The sequence below is a fragment of the Notamacropus eugenii genome, chromosome 1 (genome assembly GCF_028372415.1).
Source record: "Notamacropus eugenii isolate mMacEug1 chromosome 1, mMacEug1.pri_v2, whole genome shotgun sequence".
NCBI classification, from domain to species: Eukaryota; Metazoa; Chordata; class Mammalia; order Diprotodontia; family Macropodidae; genus Notamacropus; species Notamacropus eugenii.
Window position 1 is genome coordinate 562,211,628 of NC_092872.1, and position 22,957 is coordinate 562,234,584.

The 22,957-nt window shown below is 34.2% G+C and overlaps 1 protein-coding gene across 4 annotated transcripts in view; it reads right to left on the reverse strand.

Annotated features, from left to right (window-relative positions):
- SNTG2 (syntrophin gamma 2) overlaps nucleotides 1-22,957 on the reverse strand; it is a 668,997-nt gene that overhangs the window by 300,934 nt on the left and 345,106 nt on the right. For all 4 annotated transcript variants that reach the window (XM_072634327.1, XM_072634328.1, XM_072634326.1 and 1 more), the window contains exons 7-8: nucleotides 13,397-13,484; nucleotides 5,413-5,504 (exon numbers count right to left, since the gene is read on the reverse strand). In XM_072634327.1, the coding sequence (XP_072490428.1) occupies nucleotides 5,413-5,504; nucleotides 13,397-13,484 (180 nt within the window). The remainder of the gene's footprint in view (nucleotides 1-5,412; nucleotides 5,505-13,396; nucleotides 13,485-22,957) is intronic.

A 22,957-nucleotide genomic window follows, 5' to 3' on the forward strand; every position in this document is an offset into this window, starting at 1 on the left:
TGAGGACAAGGATTTTCTTTCTTTGTTGGTGTTTGTATTACCAATTCATCAGCTTAGCATGGTATCTGGCACATAGTAAGCACTTAATAAATGCTCCTAGACTGACCAGTGGTCATCTATTGCAATTCCTCTCTTTCTTCAAACCTTTGTTCAGTTCCCATGATCTCTCCAGGTAAAAGTGATCCCTTACCATCTCTTAACCCTCTAGTAGTACTTTGCCTGACCACTCCTTTCTACTCATTCTCTCACTAGTAATATAGTTATATTTCTACTTGCTTCTTGTAACAGTAAGCACCCTAATATACACAGGGGGACCTGCTATCACAGGTTCTTAGATCTGTATTTATAAAAGGAAAGGCAATGTTTGAGGGGTCAACAATCACCTTAATCAAGCACATATATCATTCATTTAGTTCAGGGAAAAAAGGTCAGCACCCTGAACTTCAGAGAAAATCCAAAGAAATCAAAGGTCAACAGACATCCTTCCAAATGTCTGACATATGCAATACATACATCATAGACCAACAGACAGATCCAATTGTCTGACCATAGTTACCAGAGAGGGAAGCACCAACATTTGGGTTTTCAAAGCCAAGGGGGGTTCCTTAGTGGCTTCCCACAGTCTCATCTGGCCAAGCAAAACATTTCCAGTCAGTAAACCCAAAGTAAAACCTCACCCTCAGAGTATTTATACATTTTTTAGAGCCAGAAGGCATTACAACCCTTGAGAACCAGTGCCTCATTAACAAAAGGTGTGGGCCTTCCTACTAATCTTCCTAGGCATATTAATGGGTGGGGAAGATCTGCTTTAATCATATTATTCAGAGGCAGCTTGATTATACTAAAACAAAAACAGCAAAAGATCCTACTCTGCCTGCCATCACACTTCTTCCCTATATTATACACTGACCTCACTGAGAACAAAGTCTGATATAGACACAAACATATATTCATAAAGATACATATGTATTCGTAAAGATACATAATATCAAATAAGCTAACATGTAAATGCTTGCAAACCTTAGAGAGCTATATAAATGCTATGTATATGTCTGTTTTATAAATGTTTATCTATGCCTGTACATAGCACTTATATACTTAGTATATGTGTATTTTATATATGTATATGTACATTTATACACACACCTGTACGTAGTATTTATATAGCTCTCTGAGGTTTGCAAAGCACTGATATATATATATATATATATATATATATATATAGAGAGAGAGAGAGAGAGAGAGAGAGAGAGAGAGAGAGAGAAAGAGAGAGAGAGAGAGAGAGAGAGAGAGAGAGAGAGAGAGTAATATATGTATGTATATGTATACAAATGAATATGTTTGTATTCTTAGCACCAAGTCCAATATGAGGAATAAATGTTAAATCAGTTGAACGGAACAGAATAAAAACATTTGTAGAAAGGTACATGGGATATTTAAGCAATTCCAGGAAGGGCAAATGCACAATTATTACTATTATTTTTTACTTCCTAGCCATTAAAATTATGGTGGATAGTAATGTGTATTGTAATTAGGATTATATTAAGTATATACAGAGAGCTTAATCTGTATTTTTTTATGAACTTAGTTTTATAATGTACATATATTAAGCAGAAACAAGGTGATATTTTTAATAAAATCCCTGGGTTGTTAGGGATTTTAGAGATCAACTATTGTTACCCTTTTCTATAAATTTCAGCATAATATACCAAAAGCAAATGTAGAAACATTTTTCAGCAGCTCTCTCTCAAATGCGCTTAAAATACATTACTATCATTCCATCTACTCTGAACTCACTAATCTGTGAGCTCAGTTCTCAACAACAATCATTGGGCAGAAAATATGCCACCTTTTTTCCACAGAGGTTTGATGGCCCCAAAGATCTATAGTTGCCATCTAATCATGTATATTGGACATAACTGGGGACCACTATGACAAGAAAGTGAAGAGGTCTAATGCACTCTAAAAACACAAAATGCCTTTCTTTGAAAGCAAGTCTGTAGTCTCAAATAGGGGTAAAAAATCTTTTGAAAGCAGAGGCTCCAAATGGAGCTGATTCTCAAAGGTCACAAAATGCAAGAAAACTGAAATTTTGATTTCCAAGCAGTTATGAAAATCGTACAATCATCCCCTGGCTCAACTCCTGTGAGATTAAAATTGATGCTTTACTTTTGGCAGTTTTGAGTGTATTTATGACTGTACAGTTTAACAAAGGGGAAACAGCTGCATAGTGGGAATGTGATTCATTCTCCAATCCAGAGATTGTGCTAATTCTTTAAGTTTATACATTTGGTCAAATAATAGGACTCATCAAGACCTATTATTTTTTGGGTGTGGGGGAAGGAGTGAATTATAGTATTTTAGACCTTCTTTAGAGAAAAAAGAAAGATGGCCCATCCACACTTCACCTTTCAAAAATAAAGTTGTACAATTTGGATATGTATGGTGGTAAATGATATATGGTGGTGGTGGTGGGGAGATTAAGGAGGCAAATATTTAAAAGAGAAGAAAGCATAAGAGTACAGAGGCTTTGTCTTATATCTCCTTTATTATACATATTTGGCTTGCTTCTTTTCTTTATGAAACTCATACCTCATGTGGTGAATACCTTGGATCAATGAACTAAACAACTGGATTTAGTGACAATGCTAATACTATCTAAAGTGCTGTCACTTGAAAGAATTATTAGAGATAGAAAACAATGAACCTGTTAATGAGTCAATTTCATGCAGAGCACTGCTATATGTGTGCTAGTGAACAGACTTTAGATTGGTTGTTTCTTTCAACATGGAGCCAACAATCCAGAAGGAATCTCTGGAAGGATGCTTGAGGAGAGGCATCAAGGCAGCTGGTTACCTGTTTATTACTTTTCATATTATCTTAGAGAAGGTGAAAAGGACTTTAGGGATTAAACTACTCCAACCCTCTCATTTTAGAGTCCCAAAGGAATTTTATTATTTGCTGGTCATCACAGAGCTAGAGAGGAGCAGTTACACTTCTGAATTTTCCCCTTAATTTACCTTTCCCTCCTAAAATAACATCAGTAAGGTGAAGTGGTTGTTTGGGATAGACATGGTAGCAAACTCGAGTCTGAAAGCTGCTAGCTCTGGTTCTTGAATTTAATATACTAATTGGTGCTTGGTCTCTTAGTTGACTAATGATATTAGATGTTGCTTTTAAAATGCAAGTTTATGAGCCTCTTATAATAGGTCTTTGTTATAGCAATAAGAGCAATGGCTTTGAAGTCAAAGAATGTAGCTCAAATGTCAATTCTCTTGCTTTTTCCCAGTGTGATCAGGAACAAGCTCTTTAGCCTTTCTTTGGGTCAGTTTCCTCATATATGGGACAAATTAGTTGTATTAAATAATCTCTAATTTCACTCCAAAAGCTGAAGCCTCTGATACTATTCTTATTATCTAACGTTGATTAGATGATAACTTGTTTAAAATATTGTTATTGGTGCTACTGCTGTTGCTGTAGCACAGAGGATAGGGAGCTGGGCCGACAGTCATGAAGATTCATCTTCCTGAGTTCAAATCTGGCTTCAGACGTTTACTAGATATGTGATCCTGGGAAAGTCACTTTTCCTTCTTTACCTAAGTTTTATTATCTATAAAAGGAGCTGGAGAAGGAAACCACTCCAGTGTCCAAGAAAACCTCAAATGGGGTCATAGAGAGTATGACAAGACTGAAAAAACTACTATTTCCACCAGCACGACTGCTACTACTACTAATAATAATAATAACTAATTTTATATAGCACAAAGAGTCACAAATAATATTCAAAATAAATACTTTAATGATGCTTACCACTCATTTCCTTTTTATCATTAACTAGCTATTTTTGGAATAGTCACCTTTTTAATAAGGTGTAAAATAAGGGAATTGGGCTAAATCACCTCTAAGGTCCATCATAGCCCTGAGATTCTATGCTTCTATATTTAGGAAACCTACAATATTTTAGCAAAAAAAAAATTTAGATCATTATCCTTTTTTCTTTAAGACCTTAAATGCAGATTAAGTAGATAGTTGCCTGTATTTATTTTTCTGGGGAGAGAATCATGATCCAAAACATTTCTCATGCTTTTGAGATGGATGAATTCACAATTAACATCATAGGGTAGCTGAGGAGCCCTTCTGGGAATTACACATGGGTTAGGTACTAGAAAGGGTGCCAAGCCCTGAAGAGTAACATGGATTGATATCAATACAAATTTTGCTTACTCCCCAATTTTATCCTGCTTCTATCTGTCTTAGAGGGAAATGAAAATTACACTAATTATTTCATATTCATACTTCCAAAGGCATTTTCAAATCATGCACCAAAGAATGTCTAGAAATATCTTTGACCAGCAGGTCTCATTGGACTTGGATAAAATCAGATAAGTTCATTTAACACATTCTGGATGAAATCTGAGTAGCTTTACCTGACTCTATAGGTCCATAACTGCTGAGCTTAGTGTAGTATCGCTGATTTATCAACTCAGCTTCAAAGTGCAGTGGTATGGAAAATTAATAAATATAGAAGCAAATACCAACAGGATTGCTTTTTAAATCAATATTGTATCAAGTTTTCTCTCTTGAGAATAGGTTAGCCCAATATACTATATAGGTCAGGAAACAAGATCAGTCCTCAGCAAGCTGTAGCCTGCAGTCCAGATAGAGCTTGTATCTTGTTTCTGTACTTATAAGTTGGCAAAAAAAATGGTTGGCCATTTTTGGCCCATGGTCTCTAGCTTGCTCTCTGGACTGGATGTTGAAATTTTGCTTTAAAAAACAGGTATTTTCATCTATTGGGGGTTTTTTTTGGATATTTTTACTGTTAAAAATACTGTTTCTGTGTTTTCCCACTTCTATATGTTTGCTCAAGTTGTTTCCTACAATTAGAATTCCATTTTCCCCCTGAATTCCTTCTTCCCACAATCTACCTGTGGAAATTCTATTTATTCCTAAATATTTAGTTCAAAGGATAATAGATTTAGAACTTCAAAGGAATTTAAAGTCATATAGTTCAGAGGTGTCAAATAAATATGCTTTAAAACACCTAAGTGCAGCCTGAACCAGATTAAAATGAAATTGGGAAATATTTACCAAAATAAAGAAAAAGTTCATTTTCATCTTTTTACAGATGCAGAAACTGAGTTTTCCAAGAAGTCTTACTTTTATAACCTCTCAGCTAGAAGTGAACTTTCCTTTCCATCTCAGATTTATTCATGTTGTGCACTTAATATACTCTATATTTTTAAACCATAGTTATTTGCCTCTCTCTCCTGTATCCCTTTGCATTCTGTTACCTGCTTCATCTTTGAATCTCCCCAGAAGAAAACAGTATTCTGATGTAGTAGATACTTAATGCATGTTTTGTTGAATGAACTAGTTAAAAATAAAGCTCATGACAATGAGCATGCTTACTGTGTTGGTGGAGTTTCCATTTAAATGTAAACCACTATCAAAGAGAGGTGAAGAGGCCCCACTGCTGTGATCACTGGATGGTCCTGGGGACCCTGAAAACGAGAGGAGAGAAAATTATTGCTAACCTATAGTATGAAAAAGCAAAGAGTAATATTGAAATATGGGCAAAACATAATATCAATTCTCCAAATAAAAACGTTATTCCACAACAAAAGACAAATTGATATCAGTTCTTTATTATGCTAATTATATGCTTTGTGGATTATTTGGGCACCACGAATCATAAAATAAAAAGTGAAAGAAAAAGAATTTGTTGATAAAGTAGTCCTATTGCCTTATATTAAAGATGAAGAAATTGAACGTGCTCAGCGTGACATAATTGGTAATAAAAGAGATGAGATCCAAACCCAAGTCTTCTAATTTGAAATCCAGGGTTAATTTCACCATTCTGTTACACATCTCTAACATTTTCTGAATCTAGGCCCTACAACTACACTCCCTGGGATGTTGGTGGATGAATAAATGGATAAATGAATAAATGAATGAATGAATGAATGAATGAATGAATATTAAACAGTCCCTTGAATTGAGGCAGTTCCCACTCTCAAAGTGCTAATATCTGAACCTAAAGTTTAAGCTTCAAGCCAGAAGAAAGGCTCATTGGCTCTGAGGGTACAGAAGGAAGCATATGGTAATGACTCCTATTTAATACAATTTCTGATTGCAGATATTTGGCTGTGCCACAGACTGAGTCTTCAATACATGTGGTTACTTTCCATAAGTACTAACTTGGTCATATCTTCAAGAGATTCACTTGGTAATGGCTTTGAGCACTGGGCTAGGAGCAGGATCAATGACCTAGGGAATGGAAGGGGGTGTCATTCTCAGAGAAGTAGGGCTAAGGATATGAACATCACTGCTTCACAGTAACTATTGGACTCAGGGTGCTGTCCATGGAAGATGATGAATGAATCAGTGGTAGTAGATTAACTCTCCTAGCACAAGATGAGGGTGAAAGAGGAGAATGTAAAAGCTGACATGAAGCTTAACACAAAAAAAACAAATAACAACAAAAACCAAATTAAAACAAAGATCTCAGCAATTAGTTCTAGCACTCCCTAGCAAACAGAAGGAAAAGAAATGGAAGCAGTGTCAGATTTTATATTCTTGGTCTCAAAGATCACAGCAGACATTGACTACAGCCATGAAATTGAAAGATGCTTGCTCCTTGGAAGGAAAGCTCATGGCTAATCTGGACAGCATATGAAGAAGCAGAGACATCATCTTGCTAAAGGTTTGTATAGTCAAAGCTATATTGCTGTTGCTGTCTTTTCCAGTGGTAATGTATCACTATAAGAGTTGGATTAAAAGGAAAGCTGCATGCCACAGAATCGAAGCTTTTGAGTTGTGGTGCTGAAAGAGACTTTAGAGAATCACTTGGACAGCAAGGAGATCAAATCAATTAATACTTAAAGAAATTCATTCAGATGATTCACTGGAAGGTCAAAAACTGAAGCTGATGCTTAAATACTTTGGTTACATAATGAAAGACAGGATTCATTGGAAAAGACCTTGATATTGGAAAAAAAATGAAAGGAAAAGGGGAAGGCAGAGGAAGAGATGGATAGATGATGTCACGGAAGCAACAACCATAAGCTTGGACAGATTTTGAGACACAGTAAAGGCTACAAGAACCTGGCATGCTATAGCCCATGGGTTCACAAAGAGTCGAACACAACTGAACAAAACCAAAACACTCCTTTCACCTCCTGTCTCTCCTTTGAGAGAGGTTGCTTGCTTGTCCCTGGAGGGAGCAAATGGTCCCCTTATCTACAGAGAGTTCTTCCATGTTAATAGTTGTGGAGATTAGACTACAAGTAGAGCTCATAGTCTGGAAAGAGAGTAGTCTGAGGAGAGGGGCACTAATTTCTTAGGGTTTGAATTTAAGGATGTGGCATGTTTCCATTGGGGTATGTAGGTTTTTGGAAGTGGCTACTCAGTCAGTTATGATTTGTATTAGATGTCTTTTAGGCTCTTTTCTAACTCTGACAATCTGAGATTCTCTGAGTGCTACTGAGAAGTTACTATTGAGAATCTGAGAGCCTGAAAGGACATATGAAATGTTGAGGACCAATCACGTGGAGTAAAATGTCATCGACGAGCCTTGGCTCTAGGACTTCACTGGTAAAAGATAAGTTGACAGCATCTGAAAGGACTGATTCCTCCCATCCCTATCCCCTCAACTCATATCTGAAAAAATATAATTAAAATAGCCAGCATTATTTAATGTCTTTGTACTGCATCCCTTTTCTATATCCATCAAAAACATGTTTTAAAATTCATCTCCTCCAAAAAATTCTTATTTGACCAACCTAATACTACTTTTGGAACATTAGTGACAAAAGTACTTCAGGTATCAGGTTGCATGTGCACTACCTCTTTTCCAGTTTAGATTTTGCTTCATCTCTTTTCCTTTTAAGTCCTTTGCATTCCTCCACTCCCACTCCAGGCACATCCAGGGTCAAATGCAATTGTGTGCCTACAGATAACATTCAATAAATGCAGCTACATGAAGGGATAAATTAATGAGTAGCCATGCTATTGTCAAATTTGACCAGTCATGTGTGTGTTCTTAAGTTTAGTTCATCTCTCTCTGAACTGGTGAATAAGGGTAATGATCATTTCTTTCAGAAACTTCTCAAACAATAAATGAATTCAGAGGTTTGACTTGGTATAAAATAACTTCTTAGTAGAGCTTAAAATTTTGAAGTCATAAAGACTACATTACTAAACAACAATGAAAAGAATGTTGAATTTTTTGAGTCAAAACATTTGAATACAGATTCCAACTCTGATACAATATAGATATTACTTTAGGTGAGTCCCTTCACTTCTATGGCCTCCGGTTTCCTCCTTTATAAAACTCGAGGATTTGGTGAAATGGCTATTAAGTCCTTTTATATATGATTCTATAAATATTATCAGATCAAAAAGATTAAGTGCCTAAGGTATTGTCTCACCAGGACAGCATTATTTTTGTGACACAGAATGGATTGCTTTCATTAACATCAGAATAAACTTGTGAAAAATATAAAACACATTACCTTGGTAAGTATCAGTGCTTATAGGAAACTCCTAATTGAGGATCAAACAAGTCTGCACTGAAAATGTATTGACACAAACTCAATGGCTAGTCAGTTGTCCTGTGCTTTTGTGGTTGTTTAGTAGTTTCAGTTGTGTCCAACTCTTTCAGGTTTTTAAAATTTTTTGGCAAAGATATTAGAGTGGTTTGCCATTTCCTTCTTTAGCTCATTTTACAGTGAAGAAACTGTGAAGAAAGCAGGGTTAAGTGACCTGTCCAGGGTCCCATAACTAGTACATTTCTAGGATTGGATTTGAATTCAGGCCTGGCACTCTATCCACTGTGCCACCCACCTGCCCACTCTATTTTGATGTCAGACTTTAAAAACAATGGATCTGGGCGTTTTCCTCAGTGAGGCAGATCTATCTTTTTTACAGTTTCTTAAATTTTCCCGCGACTACTCTAATTGTATGCCTTCTAGATTTCTACAGCTAGACTTCCAAGTCAGTTCACACACACACACACACACACACACACACACACACATACACACACTCTTTTGAGTTCTTCTGGAACAAAAATAAACACAATTTATTTAGAATTGTCCAGAAGATATTCATTTGCCTGAATTACTGATACTGGCCCTGTATGCTGGACTATAGTGTTTGTGATTGTTCAAGCTAGAACTGACCCATAATGTGGCCAAGGCTATACCTATATGTTGACAGGCAAGTCATTTCTCCTTTTTGGCTCTTATTTTTATCATCTGTAGAATGAGGGGATGGACTAAATCTTCCCTAAGATTCCTTTCAGTTCTAAATCTTCCAGTCTTACATCTCCTGCTAACAGTCATTTCTGTTGCTTAGTTATCATTCTTCCACAAAGGCAGTCTGCCCTAGATTCTAGATAACTAGTTATCCTAAGAATGCTTCACTTTCCCTACCAAGGAAGGGTTAAGGTCAGGATGACTGGGGCAGAAGCAGCTTTACCTACTAAACCATAGGTCATATCGTCAGACTTTTAATCATTGGGCTTTAAGCTAGCTGTCATTTAATTCTGAGGACTTATGTAATATGGGAGCATAATAATAGCATTTATATAGAGTTTTGAGTTTTGTGAAGCACTTTCTCATAACTGTGTTAGGTATATTGTACAATTAGCACCATTTTACAGTTGAAGATAACGAAATTCTGAGTATCAGATGCGGAATTTGAATCAGAGCCCTTTACTATCTTATGCATTGTTCTTGACTTTAACTAGACATCTGTCCCTCATACCAAAGATATCCCAAATGAGGGATAGATAAACTCTAAGGAGTCCTTTCCGATTCTAAGTGTGGTTCTTTCCCTCATTTCCTCTCATTTTGCTCATTCTCATTCAGTTCTTTCTCTCATTTACTACTGCAACAAAAACTCAGTTCCCTGGAAAGAGTATAATACTGAGAGCACTGTGCTTAGGACCTCTTGAATGCATATCACTTTGGTGGGCATGGTAGAACCAAATAAATAAATTGGCAATTATGAGATTGAGAAGCATCATAAAATTTAAGGCTAAAGAATAATTCTGAGTACTCAGAATGAATAACATGGACTAGTTGTATTCATTTATTAATGATGACAGATGATAAGCCAGTACGCCTTTCATGTGATTCATGTTCATTTTTTTCCCACATTCTCATCCACTTGTATAACAGACCTTGGGAATATGGAAACTTTAAAATAAAGCTTGGAAAACTTCAAATCATACCGGGAATGCAAACAAAGGAATTTACTAGTTTCTCAGCTACCAACATAACCAGTAACTCAAAGAATTTTAAAGGGATCCTAAAGACATAAAAATGAAAAAAAGGTATCAGAAAGTTTCATGAGGCCTGTAAGATTGTAGCATTAAAACTTCTGAAGGTATTATATTCTAAGAACAGAACAGAACAGAACCCCAGTATTGGTTCTGATTGATGTCATAGTTATGTAAATCCCTAAGCAGCAACTATTCCCTCACTTCAATATTGCTCTTCAAATTTCAACTTTTAATTATACTTTTAGAAATGGTATTCATTCTAGTGGTATAATAAGCTTTGATTCCTTCCAACACTCCTCATTTTAATGATTGCTTGTCTTGGCCTACTTCCTGATCACCAAAGCTATGGGAAAAGATTCCAAAAGGCTGTGCAATCCTATCCACACCCCAAAGCATACTTCTTTATGCTAGGTCACCTCATGGAGCTAGGGACAGCAAAGCAAATCTTCTCACCCATAAATCCTACTCCCTTCCATCCCACCCTCCCCGCTCCAAAGTCTCATGGCATTTTTTTTCTTCCAGAAGGAGCCTGAGAAACCCCTAAGAATATCATTTTCCCTACAAAAATAATTCCATGACTTCTTTTCTCTCCACACCCAAATTATCTTGACACATAGTAAATGCTTGCTGACTGATCGATTTAACACAATATTTTAAAATTCATACATACACAAACACACTTGATATTATCTTAGGAAGGAAACATAACACAATGGAAAGAACACGGGAATAAGAAGTCAAAGATTCAAGTCCTTTGTGTGATGCTCACTACCTATGCGACCTTGGGCACATTGATGGTTAATTAATCAATCGATACCTGTTCCTCCTGGAACTCACTTTTTTTATCTGTAAAATGAGTGGGTCAGATTATATGGCCTCTGAGATTTCTTTTAGCTCTAAATCTATGATCTTATGACCTTTTAGATTTTCTCCTACACTTTCAATCTAGATTATTAATATATCAAGTGATATTCCAGAGAAATGATTCCTGAAAGTATATTAACTCACTAAATTATATTATTTACTGCTTTAAATATTTATGAACTTAAAAAACAGTCCAACATTTATAGTTACCAAAGTCTTTAAAATTTTTCCTTAATATAATTTCTAATTCTTAATAATAAATCATTTTTGCTCACCCAGCCTTTCAAGAGTTCCACTAAAACTAGACAAATGATAATTATTTCTGTAGATGAAGTTGTGTTCAATTTTCTTAAAGTCAAGGGAACCTTTACAAGTTTAAAGGGGATGCATCAGTATTATGTTTAAGAGGACACAAACATCTCAAATGTCTTTATTTTTTAACATTTGTATTGGATTTCTTGTTTTTCAAATACCATTCTATCGGTTTAGTAGTAAGATTATCAATCACCTCAAAAGCCCTAAACCTAGGTATTCTGACTCCAAATTGACCTCTCTTTCTAACAAACCACGTACTTGTGTCAAAGGATATATCATCTACTTCTATACAAATTATGAGCCATGATTCCTTCCCCCTTTTCTTACTTCTATGAAATTCTGTCTCTTTTATCAGATACTTAAATGTTTTCTTCCCTTCTATTTTTACCACTGTCCTTTTTGAGCTCTGTTTACATCTACGTATTTTATTAATTTAAATACATTCTGTAATATAATTTAATGTATCATTTTATATCAAAACATTGTATTGCATTAATTTAAATCATTCATATTAACTTAATTGTATTAATTTAAACAAATTAGATGAAAATGTACTTCATTTGTCGACATCTGGGCCATAAGCATTTCAACTCTTTATGACATAGTTTTTTTCATCACTCCCACTTTTCTATACAATTTTTTTCTTTTTATTCTAAACTGAACATTATGATAATTTGCTTCCCCCTGCTTTTATTAATTAAGGAATTTTTCTATGCCAAGGAATTTCATCTACTTTCAAAAACTTTAGAACATTGAATCAGCTCATCTTTTACTTTGTTTTCAAATATACATGTTACTTAATTTCTTAATCAACTACTTCTGCTATTTTACCTAGGTAAGTAATGGCATTTTGGAAAAAAAAAATTGCTGAGTTTTACTAATTTTTTAAGCATTGCACCAATATCATTTTTCAGAGAAAAATAAATCTACTAAATTGGTCTGATGTACAAAACTGGGGTATAAGCAATTTTCTACTTATAAATTTTAATTTTTCCAGGACAAAGGAGCAGTGGTTATTTCCTTCATTATTATGGAGCACCAGACCTCTAGCCCTTTGTTGTCAGCTTTTAGGAATTGCTATGGCACAAAATATTATCAGCTCTGACCAACCTACCATGTTTAGCCTTTCTATAGTTTTCTCAGATGAAGCCTAGGTGATAGGCACAACGTCTCACTATATATTGTATTACAAGTCCTTTCAGCTTTGTAGGGGTTGCCAGAGTTAGCCTTCAGAGCTGTAGGACCAAATATAGCCTGCAAGAACTCATGGTCATGATCACAGCATGATGTGGCCCCAGAAGAAAAGTTGGCTAGAGAAAGATCACATACATAGCAAGATAATCATTGAATATATATTGTTCCCCTCCCCCATTAGATTGTGGGCTCCTTGAAAGCAGGGTTTGTTTTAAGTACCTTTTCTATATCCCCAGTGCTTACTACAGTACCTAACACAAAGAAGTTGCTTACTATATAATTATTAATGATTTTAGTCACAGATTTCATTAAATAATCTATTAAGGTATGGGCATGTTTCAATCTGTGTAAGCATAAGAAATATCCATATAGATTAGAAGAAAAAACTCAGAGCCCAGAGTCATAAACTCATCAACCGTTTTGGCTTAGAGGGTAACTGGAATGAAGAGGGAATGCATGTAGATATCATTGGCAATCCTAAGAAAAGGAAAAAAAGGGGCGTATTTGCTACTAGTTAAATTTAGAAGGATAGTCACAGGATAGTTTAAAAATGTGGTGCATCTTAAGAATATAGAATACTACATTGATAAAGTATCAAAACAAATTCTTTCTTTTCAATATTTAGCTTCATAAAAGATTTATATTCCTGTCAGTGCTACTCCACGTGGATAAATTTGGCAGGAAGGAAGGGAATTCTACCTTCATCCTTGAGTTTTCCCCTTTTCTTCTTACCTAATGGGAGCTTCAGAAACGATGGAGCTTCCCTGAAATACTGAACAGTGATGGTAACTTCATCGCCAGCATTTCGTAATAGATGTACCTGTCGGTGTGACAAAGAAGAGCTACTTTACCACCACAAAAGGACCAATCACATAAACTTATATCTAGTCTTCCTCCCGCTCATTTGAGGTTGATAATTACCTTTGGAAGGTTGAGACCTTAGAAAGCTCAGATGGAATTCATAATGACAGAATGATTCTCCCCAAAATAAATTCAATGAAATTCAGCATTTATTAAACTATATACATAGCACTGGGACTAAAATAAAGGAAAGTCATGATCTCAAGAAGCTTATGTTCCATTATTGCAAAATGATGAAAAAATATATAATTACAAGAAAATTGGAGAAGGGAAAGAAAACTAACAAACTGTAGGATCAGAAAAGGACTTTGATATGAAGGGTTACCTAAGTAAAGTTCAATCTGTAAATGTTATATTTGCAAATATCATTTGAATATTATTTCAGACATAAAAGCAGGCTCACTGCAGCCTCCATAAATGACAAAAACTATAATGCTAATTACAAAAGAAAAAATTTGATCATCATTACTCAGTATTGGCATTACCTGACTATTAGTCAATAGGAACCACATCATGCTTACCCTTAAAGACGAGTTGCACTGGACAATATTGAAGGTTACATTTAAGGCTATATCCACAGAAATTTATAGAGCTAATATGATTATTGCCTCTTGTAATCTACCACTGCTGATGATACCGTTTCCCTATTTTCTTCAAGCCTGAGATAGTTTCCTTTCTTAACTCTCTGCCTCCTGGAATCCCTCCTTGATGGCAGAGACCAATTCGATTTTGTCTTTATCTTCCCATTACTTGACACAGTGGCTGACCCAAAGTAGGCATTTATTAAATACTTACTGATTGACTTATTGATGCCATTATTAAATTAGCTTTAATCTGTTTCAAATTTCCTTATAAAAGTTTTTATTATTAGGTAAGGGGAATGATGAGGTACAACAGAGAAAGCATGTGGAGTCCAATTCCAGTTATTACAGTTACTACACATGTGACCTCAAGTAAGCGTCGACTTATTTAGGCCTCAGAGTCCTCATCTATAAAATGAGAATATTGGATTAGAGGATGTCTCGGATCCACTCCCATTCTAAATCTATTTTGTAAGGTCTTCAATAAATTCTAGGTATTATACATATTTACTGAATATATAATTTTTTATTCTAAAAAGCTCTAGACATAAAAACACTTTTTTTCTGAGTCAGTAATATTCCTTTCCTATACATTATAATTTACAGAATGAATGTTTCTTTTCTGATTTTAACCATAATTTATCTACATAGTTTATGTATAATTCATATAATTGGGATCCTAAAATAAGTAATTCCAGATATTACAATTTATCTTTAAAAAAATCAATAAATCAATACGCATTTATTTTCACCTCTTCACCTCCCAACATGGAGATTTTACAGAGTATTGGCAAAGGAATAGGGTAGACATTAAAGAATTTCCCAAGTATGGGGATTTCTGATATTAGAAGGAAATTCCTTCAACAGACAAGTCATTCAGATAGAAAAAAAAGGGGGACTCTGATCCAAACTGGTCCCTTTTGTTTCTCTTTCAGTGAACTGAAGGACTGAATCCTGTTCCTGTGACAGAAAACAGAGACAGCAAACAGATCTGAGGTCTTATGGCAAAGCATGTATGAAGATGGTAGAAACATGATAGAATGGTCTAGCAAAGGGAGACTTCAACTGACTGGGAAGTAACAGTTGCAGTGGACAATGAAATTCAAGTCAACCCACAGCCTTTTTGTTCCTTCATTCCCCAACTCAACCCTAAATTTCTTCCTGGGGAAAACCTCCTTTCCCTTTTACCCATAAAGACATCATGAAAAAGGGAGAGAGTTAGGTATCCAACTTCCTTTTCCTTTAGTCATCAAGGCCTACAAGTAGATGCATGTTTCTTTAAATTCTTATTGACATTTCTATTATATAAAGCTACTATTAAATAATACAGTTGTTTAGCATGATTTTAGACTAAGCCTAAATACACAGTTTGAAACTGAGAGAAGGGAAACCAGTCCAAATCTAGTCCTCAGTTCATGCTGAAGTGACTAAAAAGAAAATTTCTACAATTTTAGTAGCCTCTAAACTCATCCCTACCCCAGAATGCATGTAAGCCCTAATAAAGCCTTAATAAGGAAATAAGCCAGTAGCAACAAGAGGCAGAATTTACTGTATTTGTTCAGTTAACAACCCTGTACATATCTCCCAGTGAACTCTCTTTTGAGTATAAATTAAATATCCACTAATTTATATTTTATAGTATGTCCTCACAACAAAGTAGTGAAAAACAATCAGTTATATGGCATCCTGTACTGAATAACCGGTGACTAACTGAAATTTTCATTTTTAAAAGTTTTTAACTTAATTTTTGATTTATTCAATAAAACAAGTATTTCCATAGCATAGTATAATTTTTTTTAAAAAAAGTTGATTGCACATGAAACTGACAATCTATTGTATAGAAGTTAATGTTTGTTTTAAATATAAACCTATTTTGCAAATTTTTTTCCTTCCCCCTCCCTACATTAGAAATGACTACCATTAGATGCAAATGTGTATTTATACACATGTGATATGTATGCATGTGTATAAAATGTATAAAATCATGTATACAGCATGTATAAAATCATTCTATATGTACTTTTATTGATCAGTTCTTTCTCTGGATGGAAATAGCATTTTCCTTCATATATCCTTTGAAGTTAATTTGGGTATTTATAATAGTCGAAATGATGTATTTGGTCAAAGCTGTTCTTAAGATAATATTGCTTTTGCTGTATAAAACATTCTTTTGGTTCTACTAATTTTGCTCTTCATTATTTTGTGAAAGTCTACTCATGTTGAGCTCATTTCTTATAGCATAGTAGTATTCCATCACAATCACGGACCACAACTTGTTCAGCTGTGTCCCAATTGATGGACATCCCTGCAATTTCCAATTCTTTGCCACCACAAAGAGAGCTGCTATAAATAGGTTAGAACACAGAGGTTCTTTTCCTTTTCCCCTAATCATTTTTTGGAAATAGACAGCAATTATATTGCTGCGTGTAAAAGGCACTTTAATAATCCTCTGAGCACACTTACAGATTGCTCTACAAACTGGTTGGATCAATTCACAATCCTACTAATAATGAATTAGTGTACCAATTTTTCTGCATCCCTTCCAACATTTGTCAATTTCTGCATCAATCATTTGAGTCGCCCTGATATGTGTAAAATGATACCTCAATGTTATTTTAATTTGTATTTCTCTAATTAACAATGATTTAGCATATTTATGACTATAAATAATTTTGATGTTTTTATCTAAAAATTGCAAAAAGTCTTCACAGTTTCCACCTAATGTTGTTTTATACAAATTTAAAATAAAATAAAATTTTAGAAGTTCCAACTGAAGCATCTTGAATCATGAAAAAAGCATTTAAGTGAGTCAACATCATTTCGACTTGTAAATGATGATACAATGAATTGTTTAAATGAATGATGAATGTATAATTCCAAACTCTGTTTACATTGGCACTACGACTGGAGATGAGATTTGTATGGCAATCATAACATATTTTCTAATAATTTGTGGTGTGTATGCTAATTACCATTCTAATGAAAGTTTTAGATATAAACAGAAGCTCTAAATTAAAATAAGAATATTCCCATATGTAAAATTATAAAGCTGCATTTTTTATGAAAATGAAATGATTAATAGATTTGGATTCAACCAATAAATGTTTTTGGCATTTCTCATTCATCTAGGATAATAACTTATCCTAGAATGTCCTGAAAGATAATGTGAATTTTAGGCATTTTGTTGCCTGCTTTTCTCAGTCCATATAGGTAAGGTTAAAAAAAAAATCAAGGTATAATTTTCTTACACTCATTTCTAGTACCACTTTATATTTTCTTATTAGTGATGTTTGCTAGGTTGAAGTAACATTGTAGAATCTCTTTTAAAATATTTTTAAAATATGTACTACATATTACAATTAAATGCTCCAAAATTTTTGGCTAAATGAAAGAAAATTCACCACAAATCATCAAATTCATCTTCCTATGGATGGAAGAATGACAAATTTATTTGTGGCTCTCACTTTCCAAGAAAAATTTTTCTTAAAGAAAAATATACTTCAATCCTATTATGACAAATTATCTATGATATCAATAACCAAAAATGGCAGCTCATACTCAAATAATTTACACATGGTTTTAAAATATATTTATGTATATAAGCAAAATGTTTAGCATATACTTCTGTGCTATAAACATGTAAATGGTGAAATGTTTGACATTTTGAGAAATTATCACGCAAACAGACATAAGGCTAAGTCTTAGCTCAAGAAAAATGGAAGGAAATCTTACTTTTCTTCAGATTTCATGATTAATTCTTTATGTTTACCATCTACTACAGAGTATCAGCCTAGGCCATGATGCTTTTTTCTCTTTGAGTTTGCCTTTCTATTTCCTTATTTTCCTTAGTACAAATAAAGTAGTACATTGCTTTGAAGATAGGTCAACCCAGATATGCATTCCTAATATGAGGACACAGAATTCAGTGCAAAATGCTTCTTAAAGGATATTGCTTTCAAGGCCATCTTTTTAAAAATTAAATTAAATTTGTTTTTCTTTCTTTTTAAGTTTCAAACTTTTCCCTCCCACTCTCTCTTCCCTGAAATAGAGAGGGCCACCAACACACACACACATACACACACACACACACACACACACACACACACAAAACCACACTATGCATAATTCTATTTATCATTTCTTTCTCTGGAGTTGGATAACATCTTCCTTCACAGGGGGTCCTTAATTCATTTAAGTTTTTATAATACTCAGAACTTAGTTGTTTACACTTAATCTTTGAAAAATATTGCCATTACTATATGCAATATTCTTGTAGCTCTATTCATTTCACTCTTCATTATTTCATTCAAGTCTTTCTATCTTTTATAAATAAAACCAACTTGGTCACCACTTCTTACAGCACAATAGTATTCCATCACAATCATATACCACAACTTGTTCAGCCATTTCCCCAACTGATGTGCTTCCTCTCAATTTTGAGTTCTTTGCCACTACACTGAGAGATGCCATGAATATTTTAGAACATACAAATTATTTTCCTTTTCTTTGATCACCTTAGGAAATTTAGTAGTATTGCTGGATCAAAGGACATACTAGTTTAATAACTCTTTGGTCATACTTCCAAATTTCTTTCCAAAAGGGTGAATCAGTTTATCATTCTACCAATAGTGAATTAGTGTCCCAATTTTTACACATTCCCCAAAACATTTGCTATTTTCCCCTTTTATTTTTAGTCAATCTGATAAGTGTGAGATGATACACTAAAGTTGTTTGAATTTGTATTTAATAAATAATGGTTTAGAGATTTTTTTCACATGATTTGATTTCTTCACAAAAAGACTGCCTATTCATATCCTTTGATCATTTATCAACTGGGGAATGATTCATATTCTTATAAATTTCAAAAAAGTTTCTCTACATATTTGAGATATGAGACTTCTGTCTATAATTCTTTCCTAAATTTTATGCTTTTCTTTTCATCTTAGCTACATAGGCTTTATTTACATGAAATCTTTTTAAATTTAATGTAATCAAAATTATTGACTTTATATTTTACAATGTTATCTCTTATTTATTCTTAAGTTATTCTCCTATAAATAAATGTGATAGGCAATAAGTTCTACATTCTTTGAATTTACTTATGTTATATTCCTTTATATCTAGATCATATATTCATTTTTACCTTATGTTAGTAAAGGTATATGACATTTGTCCATATCCAATTTTTACCAGACTGCTTCCCAGTTTTCCCAACAATTTTTTACCAAACAGCTAATTTTTCTCCCTAAAGCTGTACATTTCTTAAATAAAAACTTACTGTAATCATTTAGTAATGTACATTGTATATCAACCCTATTCCACTGATCTGCCTCTTGATTTCTTAGCCAGTACCATACACCTTTGATATTTACCGCTTTATAATAAAGTTTAAGAATTGGTATTACTAAACTTTATTGCTTTGCATTTTTTTCCTTACTTCCCTTGATATTTTTGAACTTTTGTTCTTCCAAAGTAATTTAGTTATTTTTCTAGGTCAATAAAATATTTCATGCTGATTTAATTGGGATGACATTTAATGAGTAAATTAATTGAGATAGAATTGTCATTTTTTATTATATTGGCTCTGCCAAACTCTGAACAATTAGTATTTCTCTTATTTTTAAAAATCTGACTTTATTTGTATAAAAATGTTTTATAATTACATTCATGTAATTCCTGGGTTTGTCTTCGTAGGTTATACTCCCAGGTACTTTAGCTGTGTATGGTAATTAAGTGGGGTATCTGTTACTACATCTCTTAACAATATATAGAAATACTGATGATTTATGTGGGATTATTTTATATCCTGTTGTTTTGCTAAAATTTATGTTTCTACTAGCTTTTTAGTTAAATCCCTAAGATTTTCTAAGTATACCATCAAAACAATCTTTTTTTTTTTTTTTTACAAGTGGGGAAAGAGAGGCCTAGAATGGTTATCCAAAAGTGTGATTAAAACTATTTCAAGCTGGTTTGGACAGATTCATTTTTAGGCAATTCTTTTTTCATAACATACAAATCATGGAATCTTATTTACAAACACAAACAATCAATAGAGACTGATACTACCACCAAGCTATAAAGTAGATAATGCTGATTAGAACCATGATGTGATAATATAAACATTTCAATGCACATGGGATACTTCATGACATAATAATAAAAAAGTAACCTTATAAATCACAGAAGAATCACTCAAAACAAGTATACTCATAAAGAGTATAGGATTAAAAAAAATTAGCTAAACTAAAATATTGCTACTCTGAGTTAAAGGATGGAGGCACCATGATGGAGTTTCTTTTTTTTTAAGTGACTTTATTTTTTCTAAAATTAATTTATATTTAATTTTCAGCATTCATTTCCACAAGATTTTGAATTCCAAATTTTCTCATGCTCTCTCCTTTCCTCCACACCAAGACACTGTGCATGTTGATTACACCTTCCCCCTCTCCCTTCCCTTATCCCCATATTTTTTCTTTTCTTGTAGGGAAAGATAGATTTCTAAACCTCATTAACTGTATTTCTTATTTCCCAGTTGCATATAAAAACAATTCTAGACATTCGTTCCTAAAATTTTGAGTTCCAACTTCTCTCTCTTCCTCTCTCCCCACCCACTGAGAAGGCAAGCAATTCAATACAGGCTATATATGTATAGCTTTGCAAAAGACTTCCATAATAGTCATGTTATAAAAGACTAACTATATTTCCCTCCATTCTTTCCTGCCCCCCATTTATTCTATTCTCTCTTTTGACCTTGTCCCTTTCCTAAAGTGTTTACTTGTAATTGCTCCCTCCTCCCATTTGCCCTCCCTTCTATCATTCCCCCCACCCCACCTATTCCCTTCTCCCGTACTTTCCTGTAGTGTAAGATAGATTTTCATATGAAATTAAGTGTGCGTGTTGATGCCTCCTTAAGCCAAATGTGATGAGAGAAAGCTTGACTTTTTGCCTCTCACTTCCCCCCCCTTTTCTTCTCCATTGAAAAAGCTTTTTTTGTCCCTTTTATGAGAGATAATTTGCCCCATTCCATTTCTCTCTTTCTCCTCCTAATACATTCCTCTCTCACCTCTTAATTTTATTTTTTTAGCTATCATCCATTCCTATTCAACTCACTCTGTGCCCTCTGTCTATATGTGTGTGTGAGTGTGAGTGTGTGTGTATATGTGTGTGTGTGTGTGTATAATTCCTCCAACTACCCAAATACTGAAAAAAGTTTCAAGAGTTACAAATATTATCTTTCCATGTAGGAATGTAAACAGTTCACCTTTAGTAAGTCCCTTATAATTTCTCTTTTCAGTTTAGCTTTTCATGCTTCTCTTGATTGTTGTTTGAAAGTCAAATTTTGTATTCAGGTCTGGTCTTTTCATCAAGAATGCTTGAAAGTCCTCTATTTCATTGAATGATCATTTTCCCCCCTGAAATATTATACTCAATTTTGCTGGGTAGGTGATTCTTGGTTTTAATTCTAGTTCCTTTGACTTCTGGAATATCATATTCCAAGCCCTTAGATCCCTTAAGGCAGAAGCTGCTAGATCTTGTGTTATCCTGATTGTATTTCCACAATACTCAAATTGTTTCTTTTTAGCTCCTTGCAATATTTTCTCCTTGACCTGGGAACTCTTGAATTTGGCTACAATATTCCTAGGAGTTTTTCGTTTTGAATCTCTTTCAGTAGATTCTTTCAATATTTACTTTACTTTCTGATTCTAGAATATCAGGGCAGTTTTCCTTGATAATTTCTTGAAAGATGATGTCCAGGCTCTTTTTTTGATCACGGCTTTCAGGTAGTTCCAGAATTTTTAAATTGTCTCTCCTGGATCTATTTTCCAGGTCAGTTGTTTTTGCAATAAAATATTTCACATTGTCTTCCATTTTTTAATTCTTTTGGTTTTATTTTGTAAGTTCTTGGTTTCTCATAAAGTCTTTAGCTTCCATCTGCTCTATTCTAATTTTTAAAGAACTATTTTCTTCAGTGAGCTTTTGAACCTCCTTTTCCATTTGGCTAATTCTGCTTTTTAAAGCATTCTTCTCCTCATTGCTTTTGGGATCTCTTTTACCAATTGAGTTAGTCTATTTTTAAAGGTGTTATTTTCTTCAGTGGTTTTTTTTTTTTTTTTTTTTTGGCTCTCCTTTAGCAAGCTGTTGACACGCTTTTCATGATTTTCTTGCATTGCTCTCATTTCTCTTCCCAATTTTTCCTCCACCTCTCTTAATTGATTTTCAAAATCTCTTTTGAGCTCTTCCATGGTCTGAAACCACCACATATTTATTTTGGAGGTTTTGGATGTAGAAGTCTTAACTTTTACGTCTTCCTCTGATGGTATGCATTGTTCTTCCTCATCCAAAAGGATGGAAGAAAATATCTGTTCACCAAGGAAGTAACCTTCTGTAGTTTAATTTTTCCTACCTTGTGGGCATTTTCTCACCTAGTTACTTGACTTTTGAATCCTTTGTCAGGTGGAGGGTATACTCTAGGAACCTGTAAGTTCTCAGTTCCTCCAAGGTGGCACAGTCAAGGGAAAGGTGTTTATTCCTCTCCTGGCCTGCACTCTGGTCTGGGAGCAACCACAAACTTTTCTGCCCAGGAACTGTGAGCAGGATTCACTCTCCAGAGTCTACATTAGCCAATGATCCTCCTCACCCCAGGAACAGCCTCTCAGGGCTGAGATTCAGATCAGTGGCTTGATTCCCCCAGAGTTTTTAGGCCAAGGGCTCCAGAAATGGATACTGCAACCACCTGGGGCCACTTGGGCACAGGGCAAAACTCTGCTCCCTTCTCACCCAGGTGAAAGAACTTTCTTATTGATCTTTGAAGCTGTCTTTGCCATTTGTGGTTTGAGTAATCTGAGAACTG